This window comes from Mus pahari, chromosome 10 (assembly GCF_900095145.1).
Source record: "Mus pahari chromosome 10, PAHARI_EIJ_v1.1, whole genome shotgun sequence".
Classification (NCBI taxonomy): Eukaryota; Metazoa; Chordata; class Mammalia; order Rodentia; family Muridae; genus Mus; species Mus pahari.
The window spans coordinates 3,998,063-4,012,947 of record NC_034599.1 but is presented as its reverse complement, the minus strand read 5'-3'; the positions used below and the strand labels follow the sequence as shown (position 1 = coordinate 4,012,947).

The 14,885-nt window shown below is 44.0% G+C and overlaps 1 protein-coding gene across 1 annotated transcript in view; it reads right to left on the bottom strand.

The window, feature by feature from the left end:
- Positions 1–289: 289 nt before the first annotated feature.
- Tmem123 (transmembrane protein 123) overlaps positions 290–14,885 on the bottom strand; it is a 29,554-nt gene continuing 14,958 nt past the window's right edge. Inside the window, exons 3-5 of the mRNA XM_021207684.2 lie at positions 3,493–3,759; positions 3,138–3,291; positions 290–2,437 (exon numbers count right to left, since the gene is read on the bottom strand). Of these exons, the coding sequence (XP_021063343.1) occupies positions 2,413–2,437; positions 3,138–3,291; positions 3,493–3,759 (446 nt within the window). The 3' untranslated portion in view covers positions 290–2,412. The remainder of the gene's footprint in view (positions 2,438–3,137; positions 3,292–3,492; positions 3,760–14,885) is intronic.

Sequence of the window (14,885 nt, the reverse complement as noted above, 5' to 3'; positions counted from 1 at the left end):
CTGTTTTGCAGTACGTGGTGTGTTTGTGGGAGTGGTGGTCTCGGGTATAAATGGATGGCTGCTCAACTGTTGTAAAAGAAACTGAAGAATATTGAAGAAATGAGAGAACACAATGGCAAATTTCCAAAGCCTGTGCCAAGGAATGGACGTTGTTATTGAGACGGAACCATTCAAGGTCTGGCCCATTCTGAAAGCTGTTAGCTACTGTGTATTCAACAGGATTATATACTAGATAAATAAAAGAGGCATATTTTGGGCATATTCAACAAAACACTAAACACTTTGAATGGAGAACAAATTTTATTCTAAAAATAGATCTTAGTAACAATGAAATACCAAAATTGGTCATTACAATAGAAAAAGGGCAATAAGGGTTTGCTTTAGTCTTTCTCCTCAAGATACAAAATTACCACACCATAAAATATGTTGCCAACTGTCATATTTGAGTTAGTCTTTCTCTGGATTTACTCAATGTTTTATCTTTATAAACACATTCTCTAGGAAAGCTAGGAAAGGTAAGCACTTGCTTAAGTCAGACTTGGAGGACGACTTAACGCTTAGCAAACACACTCAAGTTTTATAGATTAAAACGAAGTCTCTTCAACAAAAGCCCTGGCATTTGAAAGTAACAAATTAGTAAGGATATTAAGTAAATTACTTTTAGCCCCCAACTCAGTGGAAATGTAAGAGGCAAATAATGACGGTGCTTTATAAAGTGGTTTATAGCTCCAACCTTTATAAAGTGGTTTATAGCTCCACAGTGCTAGACAAACAAATATTCAAGAGGATCTCCGGCAGGTACTCAAGTACCAAGAATGTAGCAGACAAACCAAGTTAAGCTTTCACCACCCTCATTGCCCCCCAGGCTCTGAACTGTATTTCACACAGAAAGCAGAGCAGTGGCTGCAAGCCAGTGAGAAGTGTGGTTTTCCCACAGCAGCCCTCATCTGAAGCTAGTCTAACTCCATGGTCCATTTCCTAGCATCTCTCTATTAACCTAATCTGAGCAGTCCATGCTGCGCCATGTCAGTTGGACCCGATAGAAAGCAGGTAGAAATGATTCTTATATATAAAAAAATTCTTGGTAGTTTGTGTTGTTTTGAATACCAGAAGCAGATTACAAAAGTTATACTTACATTTATAATTGTAACATAGATGTGTGCTCATTCAGATATTTTTGGCTTATTTCTACACATTTAGAAATTGCTATAATTCACTTTGTCCTTCTACAATAGACATACTATATTAGTATTTTGTAACTAAACACTTTCTTTGTTAAACCCGGCCCTGAGTTTGACCTGAGTATCAACTTTAGAGCTTACACTGCCACAGAGAGCGTGGCTGCTCGAGGCCTGAGGCTGCTTCCCTGGAAATACCAGGATGCAGCTCTCTTTCCAAGGGTAAGGAGTGGGCTTGGGGATAAGGAAACCAGAATTCACCAAAATACACTTTAGTATAAAAAAGTCATTTTCTCAAATCTGACTAAGTTGACAGTGTACAAAAATACAGCATTTGTACCCTGTGGGTTCAAAGGCCTGGGCTTTACAATTCCTGGCTTAACAAGCAGGGTGCTGGTCAATATAGACTTCTAAACACTGGCTGGGACATCATACCATGGAGCTTTTTATAAATGGCATTTCTGCATTCCATTAAAAAATTCTAGCTATGGGAAGCAGTTCCACATTGCCTAAAAGACATTCACTAAAACTCAACTGACAAGTGACTGTGAAAAGCAGCTCCCAATGGTGGGACAGGTTTCCACAGCACCATGACAGCAGTCTTCAAAGGAAGAAAATACCATGATGACCCAAGTCTGAGCTCCCAGTGCTCGGTGGCCATTAGCATAGGAACACGGGTGGTCGTGGGGGCTGTATTTGGAGTGCAAGTTCTACTTCTAGATGAACTCCAATCTAAACCCTAAAATACTGAAACTTCCTTCAACTGTGCTTGAAAGCTGGTTAGCTCAACCATGGAACCTAAGGCAGGATTAGGATCATCTAGCTCTGACTAGCACTCAAATGCTTTATGTGAGCAGTGACGATACTGAGATGGGGAATGCTGTGACAGGCTCCTCAGCTGTATGCCAGATGGGGCCTGCTCCTCAGTGATGCTGGTCCTACATGACCAATCATTGCCATGCACATACTCCAAAAGATAGGACTTGTCTTGCTATGACTTACTGAAGGAAATAGAATCACTGGATAAATTAGCTGTTAGCTCCAAATATTCATTTTACCCAGACTCTACCCTTTAACTATAGTAATGAGAAATTTCCATATATTCATGGAATACACTGTTCATTATATGCATGACTTGTTTATACTACTTCCAAGAAAATAAGTTTAAACTAATATAAACCAAAATAATTGATAAGGCTGCAGTCTTTCTTCTTTCCTTGACCACTGAAGTACTTTAAATGATGGCATCATGTTCGTCACTGAAATATATAAAAAGTTAAAATTACTGTAAAATTGTTATTTGTAAGAAAGGTAACAGAACAATTTTAATTTTCGCAATCTAATTTATCATTGCTCATTAAGTTTTGTGCAAACCCACCATGCTGTAGTGGTTAAGACTGCCAAACAGGTTCACAGTCACATCTCTGTTCTGACTTTCACAGGTACAGGCCGTGTACACATGAGGGGAAAATTAGCTCATAAAGGTTAAAATTAGGAAGGTAGGCCACTATAAAGAGCCAGGAGTACAGTCATGGACCACCACACCTGGCTTGTAAGAGTCTGTACTTACAGTAAGTACTACCACCAGGGAAAGTCAGGCGGTCAGAGGAATTTCTTTTGTGTCTGTGTCTTTGTCATTAAAAGTAAAAAAACCAAAGCAAAACATGTTTTTAACGAAAATACTCTTTGGTTCTGATGACATGTCCAGGGCACACGTACTAAGCTGCGACACTGATGAGACCTGACATGTCAGTTCTTATGAGAGTGGTAAAAGCCAACAAGGAGCTTGCTAAACTCTGGTAAAACAGTGTTTGATAACAGGTGAAGTACAAGCATGCTCACCAGTGCGTAGCCACAGTCCCTAGCTGTACTCAAGTACAGCATACGTCTGTCTTGGAGGTGAGCACTGGCCTAACTCTGTATTGGTCATGATAAAGTATGCAGAATGGCCCAACTTACATGCTTCGGTACCGAATGCCTCTTCTTGAATAATACATTTTGCATCCAATGTAGAGGACAGATAAAACTCCCAGTGTTAACACTATACCACCAACAAAGCTGCCAGTGTCAAACTTTGGTCCTTTGTTTTTCGTGGGATGAGTAGTTGCTGAAACTAAGAAGATAACAACAGATATCTGTGTTTTATTTGAAATATTCTGATAGTCAAATTTCTAGGTAAGAACATTGAAGTATGGGTGAGAAAAAATTTAGGCACATAAAGTTTATATTTTTGTAGAATGGAATGATGGCTCTCATGTGGCATTTAATAGCTAATTCACTGTATAGGAAAAAATAAAGTGATTTTAATACGTACCCGTTACAGTTGTCAATAAACTACTGTGGGCTGTGGTTGTCATGGATGCTGACGTCTGGGTAGAGTTTGGAGAAGCACTCGCTTTGGGTGTAGACTTTGAGGCGGTAGGAGTCACATGCGGTGAGACTCCTGGGGTTGATATTTTAACAATAGTTGCAGGTTTCACAGTGGTAACTGTGGTCGTTTTTGGCAGTATTGAAGGCTTCACGGTGCTCTGCATTTCACTGGTTTGGTTGGAAACCATACGCATGGTCTGGTTGGTATTCTCTGAAAAAATGCCAAGAATAAGAACTGTTGTTAGGATCTATGGTAAAAGATGCCACACACAGCTAGTTGTCTTGGTGCCACACAGAACGGGTCTCATCAGGGAGATAGCAGGAAAGCCGTGCTGACAATAACATTGCTGTACCACACCCAAACTACCAGCAAAGCCAGGCCCATAGCCAGGACGCACAGTAAGGAGATAAAGCAGACAACCCTCTAAGACGAACCCTCTCTGATCATGAAACTGCACCTGCTTCCTTTCACATTTTAGACTTTTAAAAGATAGTTTTGTTTTGTTTTGTGTTATTGAGTCAGGGCCTTGCTATGTAGCCCCGGCTGGCCTCAGAGTTGTGGCAATCCCATTGCAGCCTGCCTGAGTGCTGAGAACACAGGCCACCATAACCTGCAGCAAATTATTTCATGTCTAGAAGGATAAACTGTGAGTATGAAAAGGTTTTCAGGTTCTGTGCCGCACTCTCTCAAGAACTTTGAGGCCATCTGGTGGGTGCAGTAGGACAGGAGCAGGTGGAACTATCCTAAAGTGAAACAGTGGCTATGGGCTAACTGCCACAGTTAAGTGCTCATTGCGTGATGGTGACAGCTGCCCACAGATGGAGGATGTCTTTCTGAAAGCCTCCCGTCTCAAAGCCAGTTCTACAGAGCTGCTTGACAGGTGCCAATACCTCAGCTTATGCCCAGTAAATAATTTTTGGCATGAAATATTATGTGCATGAAAAGTGGAGAGAGAGGTCAGTCCTTAAATAAAACCCCAACTATAGAAATATGTCTTCTTCATGTCTTACTTGGTAGGCATTTCCCTCAGGGGAGTATAAAATACTCCATGTGACCAAAGGCAGATCCTTGTACATTAACAGCCCAAACAGTATCCACTTTGAAGTTATGCAGCTGCTTACGGCACAAATGTGTGGGGAGGCGACTTGAACTGTGCCTCTGACTCTCTAAGATTGTGTGGTTTATTTCTGTGTTAGCTTTCTACCACTCAGAAACAGAAAAGCTTATTAGTTTCCCGTGTTGACCATTTTTATTCTCATACAGAGTAAGATGCAAAAAATGAATAACACAGACTTCTTGCCCCATTAGCACCACAGTCCTTATTTTTCCAAACGATGACTCTGAATGTCACCATCTACAACTGTCTTTCAAGCTCAGGTGTACGGGCTGGTTTTCAGGGGCTCTGCCCCAGCTCTTAATATTTACATTTCAGCTGCCCCTGTCTGCTTTTAACCCAGCCTTTCTACTCAGCCCTCCCACTCACTATCAGCTTTTTTTTTTAAGCTCAAGAGAACATTTATCATTATTCTAGAAGGTACCATACTTGAACTAGCCTTTTATTACTCAATCTTGAATACTATAACATCTAATCACACTCTAAAACCGCTGTATGGATTCTACTATGAAGAAGCCACAGTGAAAAGCTGCCTTCCTATCTTGTTGCTCACCAGAGTGGCCTCTGCAGGAGACACCAACTCTGCTTTCCATTCAACTGCACACTAAGACAGCCTTCAGACCCCATAAAGTGACACTGGTAAAACATTCGTTCCCTACTTGGGAAATCAAACGTGCTAGAAAAACAAAACAACTAGCTGGAAATGCCTATCCATTGGTAAAATACTCCAAAGGGGAAACTGCTGTTAAGAGCGTGACATGAGCACTGAATGTAAGGACACTGTAAGGTCAGTGTTCAGACTTGTTCACTTAACTCCTTTAGTCGGAAGTATAATTAAACATCAGTGGTTTCCTTCTGTGAATTACTACTAATCTGGGCAATCAGGCACACAACTGGAGAGGCAACACTCAGGAGGCTGAAGCAGGGGATCACACGTTTGGGGCTAGCCAGAGTTAAAATGCAAGATCCTGCTTCAAACAACAAAAACGGTAACGGGTGGGGAGGTGGCTCAGGGTGAAGGCATTAGCTGTCAGGCCTGAGGAGCAGAGTTTGTTTCCCAGGACCCTCACGGTAAAAGGAGAGAACTCACATAAGCCATTCCCAATCTCCACCATGTGCTACGTCACACACACATGCAGACTCATGTACTCCCAATAAATAAATGGAATAAAGCGTAAACGATAAATGTAAAGTATGGACAACAGCACGGTAAGCCTGGTGTCCCCTCTCCTCACTGCTCGGGGGCTGATGAGTATCCACAGGCTGTCACCTGCTAAGGTATCACTAGGACAGGCAGGCCAGGCCAGCTGCCATCACTCAGCTGAGCTCCTCAGTCTCCTAGTCTTGAAGGCAGTGGTTCTCAAGCTTCCTAATGCTGCAACCCTTTAATACAGTTTCTCAGGCTACCTGACCTCCAACCATAAAATTATTTCCATGACTACTTTGTAACTAATTTTGCTACTGTTACGAATTGTAAATATCTGATATGCAGGATATCTGATATACAACCCCTATCAAAGGGTCACTGGGCGGGTTGTGTCACCTAAAAGGGTCACGACCCACAGGGTGAGAACCACTACTCTATGCTGAGGTTGAAAAGGCGGGTGAGGGAACAGTGTTGTGCTCTGCCCTTGGCTCACGGAGAGAAAGTAACAGGAAGCTCACGGAGACACGAAGGCCTAAAGGCAACTCTCTAAAGAGCCAGACAGCTTTCTGCTCAGACAGGGCCAAGGACTGACGTCAAGTCCAAAGGGAGGCTGGCTCGGGTATGGTTTATATTTATTGGTGCTGATTTGTTTTTTGTTTGTTTGTTTTCTTGTTTTAAATCTATGCATCAACAAAATTTATGATGCTTCCTTTACTGAAGTTTTTTCTTCTTTTTCAGTAACAGCCTCATATACCTACAGCAGATATAATGCAAAAAGGGCCAGATACACATGCACTTGCTCATGTTTGGGCCCTCCAGCAGTCTGATCAGACTTCAATCCTCTGGCCCAATTAGTTATGTCTGTTGAGAAATTCTGCAGGAGAGCTGTTCCCTGCACAGCAGGATGCAAAGTGCAGGGTATATGACCTGGCTGCTCAGGGCAGTGTGGTTGCCCAGAAGATTCAATGAGCTAGGATCCTTAGGGCCTGCTCATTACATTCCACAACCACATCCTACACTCACAAGAAGTCTAGCTAGCTCTAGAAGGCCCAAGACAGTGAGAAGGAATCGAGACGGCCAGTGCTGCACGGTGTCCCTGCTCCAGACCCTCCAAGCCTCTCAGCAACTCCCCCTTACATTTTTCGAGACTCTGTATATAGCTCTGTCTGTCCTAGAACTCACTACGTAGACCAGGCTTGGCCTGAAGCTCTGAGATCTGCCTGCTTCTGCCTCTGTCCCCACCCCCGCCTCTGCTGGGCCTGGAAGTGTGCACCACAACTACAGACCTATCCTGCTGTTAGCACGCCAGCTGCACAGCAGATGAGGCCTCAGTTGCTTCTTTCTATACATGTGCTCAAGTGCTACCTCTATACCAAACACGATGTTTAGACGCCCACTGACATAGATGGCCTTACTGTCAGGGGTTCATAGTGGAGTTGACAGACAGGGAACAGTGCAGTTACAAGCCAGGCTAGAGGTGAGGGCAGCCTTTCTCCCCTTCCAAAGCATCTCCATCTCCCTTTCAATCAATTACATGGGTTTTATTCAGAGTTCTTAATTGTATTTTTATTATTATTACCTTAGAATTTAATGTTTCTTGGGACCATCATGATGACACCCCCCCATACACACACACCATAACTAAAAAATTTTCTCCCACACTGTCAATGGCTTTTCTAGATCAAGCAGGAAGCAGCTGGTTTCTTCCCTTTTCAGGTGTTGGTACCCTAATATGGAAATATTTTAGGCAATTTTTACTTTCCACTTTACAAGCTGAATGCAACTTCTTCCTGTAGACAATTAGAAAGCATACTACAAGGCTACAGAAGAAGATTCATACGTAGAAACTGGCACAAGTGGGACCCAAGGCCCGCCCTGGCCAGGCTGCTCTGGGTCCTGTGGAGTGGTACTTGGAGCAGCCTGAATGTGTCTGTAAGCCTTTTTTTTTTTTTTTTTTTTAATTATTTTAATTATTTTATTAGATATTTTCTTCATTTACATTTCAAATGCTATCCCGAATATCCCCTATACTGCCCCCCCAGCCCTGCTCACCTACCCGCCCATTCCCACTTCTTGGCCCTAGCATTCCCCTGTATGGGGCATATAAAGTTTGCAAGACCAAGGGGCATCTCTTCCCAATGATGGCCGACTAGGCCATCTTCTGCTACATATGCAGCTAGAGACATGAACTCAGGGGGTACTGGTTAGTTCATATTGTTGTTCCACCTATAGGGTTGCAGACCCTTTCAGTTCCTTGGGTACTTTCTCTAGCTCCTCCATTGGGGGTCCTGTGTTCCATCCAATAGATGACTGTGAGCATCCACTTCTGTGTTTGCCAGGCACTGGCATAGCCTCACAAGAGACAGCTATATCAGTGTCCTTTCATCAAAACCTTGCTGGCATATGCAATAGTGTCTGGGTTTGGTGGCTGATTATGGGATGGACCCCCAGGTGGGGCAGTCTCTGGATGGTCCATCCTTTCATCTTAGTTCCAAACTTTGTCTCTGCAACTTCTTCCATGGGTATTTTATTCCCTACTTTAGGGAGGAATGGGTATTTTATTTCCTATTTTAGTGTTGGTCTGTAGTCTGTAAGCCTTGTGAATCCATTTGACAACAGGGAAGGTATCTCATCGTCAGCATTTTCCATCCCTCCTGTACAGGCACATGGAGTTACCATAACTGAAGTGGGACCTGGAGTGTGCGGCAAAGCTGACCCCATGCCCTCTGTTACAGCTGCCAGTGTTCCCTAGTGAACACTGTGCCTAAGACTCTCATATATTTTATAAACATTTGCAATTTTCATAGGTTTCTGAGGCAGATGCTGTTACTCCCACTTACAGGCAAGATGAAGGCATACAGAAGGTAACTTGTCCAGTTAAAGTTAGGCAATTTGATTGAAAAGCCCTTAAATTGTATCACCAACTGGCTATGTTACAAGAGGCAGCAGCACCATGAAGTCAGGAAGCCTTGGCTGGAAAGGGCGAGGAGTTATACCACTGCCCAGGGCTAACCTTTATCATGCTCCTGGCTGGAAAATTGTGAATAGACTTTAGGTTAAAAAATTACATTGCTCAGAATTACTTAAAACATTCTTTCAGCTAGGTGTGCACCAAACAGGTTAATGTTCCTTGAATCTGCATAGAAGAAACACACCAGCTCATCTCCATCAGGGAGCTAAACTGCATTGACAGCAGCCTCCCTCATACCAGTCTGTCTTTGAAGGGCTAATTATGCCTGAGATAACACTATTAAAGCTGTACTAGCAATTTCATAGGCTATGCAGATGGTCCTGTCACTCGGTTACAAAAGATTTAGGCCTAAACACTGAACAGGCATGTGCAACCCTGCAGCTGCCACAAAAGAATGTGGTCATTCACAAGCTTAAAGCAAGCCCACAACAAAGAGAGTTGGTCAGCAAAACACTCTGCTCAAATGTCAGCAATGAAGCCCCTGGAGGCAACAACTGCACCCAACCAAACCTGCAGATGGCTTCAGTTCACTGTGGAAAGGTACCACATTTTTTGTTTTTGTTTTTTGAGTCAGTGTCTTGTTACATCGTTAAGGCTGACTTGGAGCTTGCTGTGTAGCTCAGACTGACCTTAAACTCAGAATCCACTTGCTTCAGCCTCCTGAATACTGAGATTACAGGGAAAGGTCTCTATATCCAGCCAGGTTAGACGGCTTATGCCTGTAACCCAGCCTTCACAAGGCTGAGGCAGGAGGATTGCCAATAGTCTGAGCCTACCCTTTACATGGTATAGTGTGTTTCAGGTCACTGTGCCATGTAAAGGGCAGCCTCAGACTACTGCATAAGCCATCTGGCCTGGCTCTGGCACTAGAAAATTTAATACTTAATGTCCAACATTTTCCTTGAAAGACAAATGGAAAATGAAACCTTGCAACAATGAAATACACACTGCTTAATGTTCTCCAGGAATACTCCATTTTAGACAGCAGCAACTACTGTGAGCCAGAGGCCATGCCAGGTGTTCATGTTTTCATTGTGTGATTCCTGTCATAGCCTCAGAGGATTGACAGGCGAGAGAACTGAGCTAACCAAGTCCCATGGTTCCTCCAACCTTGGTGCGCCTGCAGCAGCTGCTTTGTGTGTTCAGCAGCAAAAGCCCAGAGGACTCCACTTTGTCATGTGAAGTGCTTACCCAGACACTGACTTTCCACTGACAATGTTCAAGACACCACAGGCAGCATGGAAAAATATGTGTGCACACTTAATCACAAATACCTGAAGTAGAAGAGCACAGGCTTAAAATCAGTGCCTCACAACTTTGACTGCTGTTGTTTTTCTGGTGGAGGTTGAACCTGCCAGCTGGCTGTACCCACAGCCCCTTCCCACCTACCCATACTGACACATACAAAGAGGTGCCAGCAACAGAAACAGCTGTGTTCTCCTAACAGCTGTGCGTTAGTTTTATGTCAGCTTGACACAAGCTAAAATGTCATCTGTGAGGAGGGAACCTTAATTGAGAAAACGCCTCCATAAGACCAGGCTCTTGGTAAGCTTGTAGGGCATTTTCTTACTTAGTGACTGATGGGGAGAACCCAGCCCATTGCTGGTAGTTGAGCAAGCCAGGAGGAGCATCCTTCTGTGCGCCTGCATCAGCTCCTGCTTCTAGGTCCTGTCCTGTCTGAGTTCCTGTCCTGACTTCCAAGGATGAACTGCAGTGTGGAAGTGTAAGCCAAGTAGGTCCTTCCTTCCCCAAGTTACTTTGTTCATGGTGTTTATCACAGAGATATCAACCCTAACTAAGTGCTGCCAGTAACCCACCTCCACCCCCACAAGCATGAGCTTATTCTCACAACTGCTTCCATCTCAGAAGCCACTTCCTAAACTGAGGCCTTCATTACACTATTTCACGTGATAATGTTTCCATGACACATAATACTACTCTCCGTGGCTTAAATTTAATGTACCTACTCCATGACAGTATGTTTTCTGACATCTGCTCTTTGCACTAAACACAACTGGTTTCTTAAAGTATTCAAACCTTTTGTTTCCTAAGAGCTGTACTGTTACATAGGTTTGTTATATATCAGGTTTTTTCTTATCCCCCAAGGTCCTTAGAATCTAACAACTACTGACTCCAAAATCCCACATCTAGGAGTCTAGTCAATTATAGCTCCAGCTGCTAATGATGTATATGTAAGATCACCGCAGAGTACCTAGAAGAATATAATACGTGCTATGGGGTTTGGCTAAGGAACTATCTGGATTTATACCACCTATATATAATGAAATAGTACAAAACAGGAAACATTTAAAATTATGTCCTCAGAGCCAGCAATATGGCTCAATGGACATAGGTGCTTGCTGTCAAGTTTGATGACCTGGGTTTAATCTTGAAACTCACATGGTCTAAGGAGAGAACTGAGCCCTGCAGTTTGTTCTCTGAACTCCACACATGCACAGTGTGTGATATATCCCTATCCCCACTGTATGCCTACAAATTCTTTGCTATGTTTCCTTCCAAAAGGTGAGGGGTTTTTGTTGTTGTTTTGTTTTAAACATCCCTTGTCTCGAGATTATCTTCTAAGAAAGAGAATCTGGGACGAGTGATGCCTCTGAGGCTAGCTAGCTTCCACAGCTCCCTTCAGGAGCAGGCTGGTGGGGCTACTTACTACTTGCCTGTCCCTTATAAGCTGGCCATGTCAGTCACCTGAGAGGGGACTCCGACTTGGCCACACCTACATAATCACTGCCAACATCAAACTGGCCTTACTGGAGTTACTAATTCCTGATACATATGGATGCCACATAATGGGATAGTCTTAAACGACCACGCTCAGAGCTCTGAATTTGCAGTTATACTAGAGACAGAGCCAATAACACGGATGTCTCTCCATATTCACTCCAGTGAACACTGGCTGTATCTAGGAGTTACTGGAAGGAATGGGAGGAGGCCAAGATCCTTTGAGTTTTTACTTTAGATGCTAAGCATCACTTCAGAGACTAAATGCATACATTTCTAGTGTCCACAATTGTCCAAAGGCCTAGAAAGATTTTAAACAAGACACACTCTGCAGGGAGCAGGGGAGCCCTGTCTGAATGGCACAGCCAAGTCTAAGACTTTATAGCCTCAGAGTTAGAGGGCTGGCAAAACCTTTCTTGGACCCAAGTGTAAGTCTAAGACTTTATAGCCTCAGAGTTAGAGGGCTGGCAAAGCCTTTCTTGGACCCAAGTGTTTGCAGTGTGTGCAGAAAATGTCCACCAGAGCTCCCACCCTTCCCTCCATATTTACAACCCAAGGGTATTCCCTACAGAGACTCCCGCTACTGAGATTGTCCAGCGGTATGCAATGACCCATCCCTCTATTTGATAGCTCTATAGAATAAACACACAGAGCCTCCAGGGCTGCAGTGTCTCCACTGAGGGCCCAGACCACCTGACCCCAGTTTTCTCCCCTACTGGCTTACATATTCCTAAAACAACTGAATCTCTACTCTTGTGAAAGAAAAGTACAAAATAATTTTAACTTTAGACACGTTGTGAGCAAGCTCTATTATGTGGTTTCCTGGCTGAGTGCTGATTGTAAGAGGCAAATCGAGGGTAGAGTGGGCAATTAGAGGAGGTATAATCCTGGTCCGAAAGACAGATGACTAACAGACAGACAGCTAACTTAAGATATCTGAAGCTACTAGACAAAGAGAACAGAGACCCCTACAGATGCCTGTGACTCTGAGGGGATGTCTAAGGGCACAGCCACCTTAGGAAGCACTGTACATGCAGAGCTCACCTTCTGTGACCCTGGGCAGGGGTTTTACTGTCATCCTAGAGATGGAAATCAAGGTGGAACAGGGCACAGAAGACTCTGGATTCCTTTCCTGAGAGTTCAATTTTCATTTTTGGAAACACTACTGCTTTGCAGACGTTGTAAAGAGGCAAAGCGAAGTTTGGTACCAGTCAGATGAGGTTCACCTGGACACCCTAATACCAGGCAGCCTGCTTAGAAACACAGTATTCTAAGGCGCTGAACACGTGCATCATCAGTGTTGAGAAACACTGAGAAGGCAGAACATTCATCTTTGTAAAACTCTACAAGAGGAAATGAAGTCCTGGTGTATATCAATTTCATGGTCGAGAACGGCAGGGCATATCACGTCCTTATCCATCAGTCAGAAAGCCTCCAAGGGCCAGGCGCATTAGAAATAGACTGAGCTCGGTCCTGGCACGGATTCTGTGTATCTTTTCCTTCCATCTAGAGCAACCTCCGTGGTTACCGAGTTGGATGCAAGACTACTTGTGCCAAGCCTGGCAGCACCATGCAGTGCGGGCTCTACCACTCACACTGCGTAGGGAACACAGGAAGATCAGCTTGGCCCTGGCGAGCACTCAGGCTTGCTTCCCCTCAGCTGAGCGCTAATCTTCAAAAGACTTGGGTCACTTCCCTCCAACCTTGCCACACCTCCTGTCAGGCCTGTTCAAGGACATTTCCTCTAAGATTTTCTTCAAAGAATTTGAAGATGTATTTTATATGAATATGTGGTTTGTATTTTTTGTTTTGTCTTGTTTTTGAGACTGGCCGGCGGTTTGTAGCTTTAAGACTCTAAGTAACCATGGTGCCCTAACTCTAACCTTGACTTCTCCACTCCTGTATGCTGGACTCCATCCTAACAAGGACGCTAACAGGTACAGAGCACCTGCACGTGTCAGCTGCTGCTCCGGGCATTTGCCTGTACTAATTCTAATCCTTGTAACCCCAAGAAGCAGTACTAGAAGGAAACCGAGGCACAGACCCTGAAGCTGTACAGTAACTTCCCTCTTCCTAAGTACACAGTAAAGTGCCACGCCCAGGTGGAGGACTTGCTTAGCAGTGTGAGGCTTGGCTTCCATCTTCATCATGTGTGGGAGGCAAGGGGGCAAAGCCAGGAACAGACAGTAAAAGTCTAAGAGCTACAGGATCCAAAGGGAATTTATTAATCCCAAACACTGTCTGCACCTTACAGTCAGGTCAGGTGCTCTGCCTCCGTGAACTTTAGGCGCTCCCTGTGGTCAGAACCTCCTCTCATGCATATGGGTGCCCATTACTCAGAGGAACAGGTTTCCAACACCTACACTTGTAGTGACCTGAATGAGAAATGTTCCCCACAGGCCTTTCTTCTGGAACACTTGGTCCCCAGCTGGTAGCACTTCAGGACAGAGCCTCGATACAGGAAGTATGTCACTAGGCCAGGCTGTGTCCCATTTCTTGTCCCCTCTATTTCCTATGTGCAGATGAAATAGGACCCGCCTGTTCCCTGACTGCTGGGCCAGCTCCATGCTCCTGCAGCTCTGCACCCTTTAACCTTCAAGCCAGAATAAACCCTTTCTCCCTTAGCTGCACTTGCTGAGACACTGTATCACAGTAACTGACAGGAACTGATACAACCCTCTGGGAGCAACTTCAACATCAAGTGTCAAAGTCCAGCAAAGCTTTCAGGTCCACAGACATTGGCTGAGCCCAGGTCTCTCCTTGCCTCAGGCTAACTAGCAGACTTCCAAAGCATAAATGGTTAAGATATTTTAAAAACAAGATGTCTGGGGACAAAGGTTAGGGGCAGAACACCAGGGCTGGATCCCTGACCCCCTGTGGTGGTTTGAATAAAAATGGCCCCTTATGTTACAGGGCAGTGGTGGCACACACCTTTAATCCCAGCACTTGGGAGGCAGAGGCAGGCGAATTTCTGAGTTCAAGGCCAGCCTGGTCTACAAAGTGAGTTCCAGGACAGCCAGGGCTACACAGAGAAACCCTGTCTCGAAAAATACAAAACAAAAAAAAAAAAAAAAAAAAAGAAAGAAAAAAAGAAAAAAGAGTTAGAAAACCCTCTCAAAAAAAAAAAAAAAAAAAAAAAAAAAAACAAAAACAGGGTATTCGATCATACCGTGGAACCTGAGATTGTGTTATTTACTGGAAAAAAAATCTGTTTCTAGTTGTGGTGTGGCTCAGCCTTAGCACAGACCTTTAATCTAAGAGTTTTCTGCTTGACTACTGTCAACAGGATTAAATAAAGTCAACGGTCAAGAGGCAGAGCAAGCAACTAGTTGACAAGAAGTGAAGATGCTATTATTAAAGCCAGA